This window comes from Cynara cardunculus, assembly GCF_001531365.2.
Source record: "Cynara cardunculus var. scolymus isolate 2C chromosome LG 3, CcrdV1, whole genome shotgun sequence".
Classification (NCBI taxonomy): domain Eukaryota; kingdom Viridiplantae; phylum Streptophyta; class Magnoliopsida; order Asterales; family Asteraceae; genus Cynara; species Cynara cardunculus.
The window spans coordinates 7,974,760-7,979,324 of record NC_037530.1 but is presented as its reverse complement, the minus strand read 5'-3'; the positions used below and the strand labels follow the sequence as shown (position 1 = coordinate 7,979,324).

Sequence of the window (4,565 nt, the reverse complement as noted above, 5' to 3'; positions counted from 1 at the left end):
GATGACTAAATTTATTTAAATAGAAAGGTTTTATATTTAAAACACTAAAACTTAGTGTTTTATATATATTGGGTATAAATTAGAGCATTTGGTACTGTATAGGATGTTTCAGATAATTTCGGGTCGGAACCGGACTTTCTAAGCAACTGCCGGAAATTCTTAAAATATTTTAACTAAACTAACCTAACTAACTCCTAATCTTATAAATTAACTTCAATAACACTAATATAATCTTAATAAAAGCTAACCTGGGATTTCAAATTTGACTGCTGTCACATCGAAGCCTCTTCTTCTATGCTCACTCAATCGTTTATCATCCGTCTCTATCTTCAATATATTATAATCCTCGATGAAGCTTTTTATGAAGATTTTCTTGTATACAATATGGAATAGAATTGCATTAACCATTATAGCCGTTAGAGAGAATCATAATAATAAATATGAGAAGAAATAATAGAAGTTGGATTTTAGAGAATATGAATATATAAACTTAGTAAAATATTACCTTATCTACTCGGTGGATGGATGAATGTTATTGAACACTTCATGGTAGACAATGTTTTTTATGAGTGTACGGTGTTCCATTTCTTCATCATATTCTAATCGTTGACAATAAACTTTCTTTTACGTGTAGTGGTTGGAGTAGCATTGTTACACGGCGGGGTCCCACCAATATCATCCAAATTTTTCATGTCACTCAAAGCCGTCTCCTATGTCATTTGAAAACCACATAAAAAAATAACTTAAACATAAGGGAAACCATTTAAAATTCTTGGAAGATATATAAATGATACAACAAATAGCTAGAAATATAGGTTTTACATAAAAAACTAACTGTGGTTGAGTCAACAGGCTTGTATTCTTTTTCTAGAACATAATCTGGATTAAAAACCTTAGAGACGGTAAAGATATTGCTGCCGTGTTTGATGTTATAATCAGATAATTGCAGGCAGAACACAAATTTTTGCCCACAAACGGAAGTAATTTCACGTGGTAAGTTGTCCTTGTCCGGATCAGATTTGTTTAACAGCTTCAAAGGAGAATAGTCTACCATCCTCTCAGCAAGTTTGTGAAAGACAACACAATTGACAACACCGGTGTCATCCCGAACAGACAAATGTAACTTGAACCTGATCACAAATGGCAGAATGATTGAAGATGTAAATTATGAAAATGGTTAGCAAGTGTTAAAAGTTTGGAGCACTTACAATGTCAAAGCATTCTTGTACGCAACATTGCAAGAAGCACATTTGTAGACACCGTCAATAGGATTGACTTTTCTACAACATCCTTGACAACCTAAATAGAACCATCCATATTGTGTCTCAATATGTTCAATAACTCCCAAGATGGTTATGATGTAACCCTAGGTATGTCAAATAAGAGGATGTTAGTGTAGAATSAAAAATTGTTTGATCAGAATACATAAAATAATGGAATAATTGTCTCTTATCATTACTTTTGGTTTGTTGCTCCACTCTGCCTGCAACAGTTGTTGAATGTTCATCCGATTCTCAAACATCTCCTCTTCCACCGTTCTCTTCACCTTACCAGAAGACACCTCCAAGTGTAGTCGAGGACAAACATTAGCAAATCTGTCAGCCAAGGCCAGCACATAATCGGCGTTGAGATTAATATACACTTTGCTTGCACTTGAAGTTGCAAAGTTTAGGACGCCTAGCAATAAAATGTATATTATGTGAAAGTTAGTTAAAAAGATATAAGCTTTAAGTTATGATATAAAAGATTATGAAAGAGATTACCTTGGAATTTTTTGACTCGGGTAGAAGTAATTATGATAACAAAGTGGCACCCGACTTTTGCTGGAATTGAGAATCATCAAAAGTTTCACCAAGAGCTCCCCATAAAGTAACTTTGCATGTGACATTGCTAAGGTAAATAGTAAGAGCAATTGGAAACAATTAACCACAGTGTCAAAGTATTTGCTAAAAGGAGAAACAACAATATAACTTGGAAGATCACTTACAATTTCGATATAATCTCCAAGTCTCTTTTTCGAAACCCACCCTTCACAGTCTCAACATCTCCGACAGCAGTTAAACAACCAATAATATCTAAAAAACCAAAAGAACATAAATCAATCAAGTGAGGTCAAAAAAGGTAATAACTTCTTTTAGACATACCTGTGAGTATGTTGTCATCGTTGAGACGGTCATTAACTGTTTTCTCACTTGCATGTTGGAACCCATGCATAGGGATAGAAGGAACATAGGTATCAACTTTTTCCACCTTGGTTAATAGTGTAAACATAATCTTCAATTTTGAGTCAATGATCTTGAAGGCGCCAGAATTCTCAACCACCTTGAAATTCTTCAAAATATACACATTTCCTTCTTTCAACAAATGGTTGAACTTGTTGACCAAGTTCTTCCTTACCATTACTGTCATGAGAGAGCCCTATGAAACAAAACAAAGGAAAACAAACAAATTAACCAAAACATACTTTGCTAATACATGGTATTAACAATAAGAATAAATGACACACATTTTCATCAATCACAACCATGTCCAAACTAATCAATTCCCCATTTCTCTTTGTATTCAAAGATTCCCACAACCTACATATCCTAATTTTTACAACCCAACTTTCATTATCTAAAACCAAGTTCTGTAATCCAACAAACTCCATATGTAGAAAGATTTGTAATAGAAACTTATAAAGAGAAAAAGATCTTATGGTATAGAAAGTAGTATGAGTAATTAACAAAGTAATAAAAAATAATACAAGCATGTGCATATATATATATATATATATATATATATATATATATATATATATATATATAGGGTATATTTCAAATACAACTCACCCTATTCTTGCAACTCATACAACCCTTTTTTCAACCAATCAATGAATTTCTTTTTTTTTTAATTATTTTTTAATTGATAAGGTTAAATATGTCATTTACTAAATTTAGATTATTATAAGTATTTTTAATTAAAAATAAATGATAATCTATTTATGGTGATTCATTCATCAGTTATGAAAATTAAATAATAAATTAAACCAAATGATTTGGCACCTGTTGGTCGATTATCACATWACTGATTTCATAACTTAAACAATGGTGGTCAATTTCTTTTTGGAATTGAATAGTTTTATAGTTTCTTCGCATTACTGATTTGGAATTGAATAGTTTTATAGTTTCTTCAGTAGTTTTATAGAACCCAGTATTAAAATYATGGATTATATGTCATTCAACGAGACTTTCAGTAAGGATATCGTCGAAAAAAACAGTGTTTTCGATTCCATGAACGACTGTCAAGGTTTTGATTATGGTGGTGAAAATGCAACCGCAGTTAATCATGAAACAATAGAAGATCAATGCAATTATTCAATGAGGAATGAAGATAGCTGTAACGATCGAAACGAAACATTATGTGAGCACAACGACGGAGTTTTTGTAGATTTTGTCGATGATGACGTTGCATCGTTGAGCAATGAATATGAAGGTATTGATTTCCTTTCATCGTTAAGCAATGTTGTTGTTTAATCAAAACTGTTTCAGAAGTGTATATGTTAATGAAACGTGTTTCAGTAATGTTATAAACACATGATTTGAAGAGTGATTATCGCATTTTAAATTATATATACGATAATGAATCATTTTTCATACGAACGGATTTCATAAACAAGTGTTTTACATGCTTTTTTATAATCATTGTAACAATCTGATAATGAACCTAAATTGAATGTAACATGTTGTTAATGAACCTATATGATAATGCAATGTAACATGCTGCTTGGTATGGTGAATCAGGTTTCATAAACATGTTTGAATGCACTGTAACATATAGTCTTATATGGTAAATCAGGTTTCATAAACATACAAGAGAATAGATTTTCGGTGTTCTTTCTTGAAACCTGTTAATGTGTGTGTAATATTTTCATCAAATGTCATATACATTTCATAACGTCGAACATGCCAATAGCATAATGTTTAAACAAACTAGAAAATTCAATACCAAAAGCAAGTYAYTAAAACCGTCTACATGAGAAAAATATAAAAGAACATCAATCAATCAGATTCAAAGTCTCTCAGTCTTTGTATCGTCAACATGTTTTCTTAACTTTTTTCGAATGGCTTCATCCATTGATTGAAACTTCTCAACTTCCTTAACGACATATTCCTTCTTCTTGTTGTAGTTGCTCACCAATAATTTTGCTACATATTTCATTCTGAGGGATGCTATTTGGATCTCTTGTGTTTTCCTTCTTATGCCAGGCCAGTTTTCCATGTTCGCACATCTCCCATGTACGTCTCCATGTGTCTCATTGCAAACACGCCACAATCATTGAAGTTGTTTTGTGTCTGCCAATCTATCCTCAACCTTTCTTGGCCTATTTCATCTAGTTGTCTCCCCGCTAGATGTCCAACCGCATTCAAATGCCTGATCATCAATCTTTGCTGCACAAACGGAATGAAATTCAAATTTATAGAGGACGAACCTATTCACGTATTAACATCTCAAATTGCACACCGATCATCAACATAAAAACCCGAAACAATAATGCAACCATATTACACTTTCTATCCAAATTA

At 32.2% G+C, this 4,565-nt stretch overlaps 1 protein-coding gene across 1 annotated transcript; it reads right to left on the bottom strand.

Moving 5' to 3' along the window:
* Positions 1 to 934: 934 nt before the first annotated feature.
* LOC112508719 (replication factor A protein 1-like) lies at positions 935 to 2,400 on the bottom strand (the record flags this gene model as incomplete). Its single annotated transcript, XM_025113429.1, has 6 exons — positions 2,145 to 2,400; positions 1,988 to 2,075; positions 1,814 to 1,890; positions 1,460 to 1,677; positions 1,209 to 1,366; positions 935 to 1,130 (listed from the first exon to the last, which is right to left on the bottom strand). Coding segments are annotated over exons 1-6 (993 nt in total), but the record flags the coding sequence as incomplete, so codon positions are not given.
* Positions 2,401 to 4,565: the final 2,165 nt, after the last annotated feature.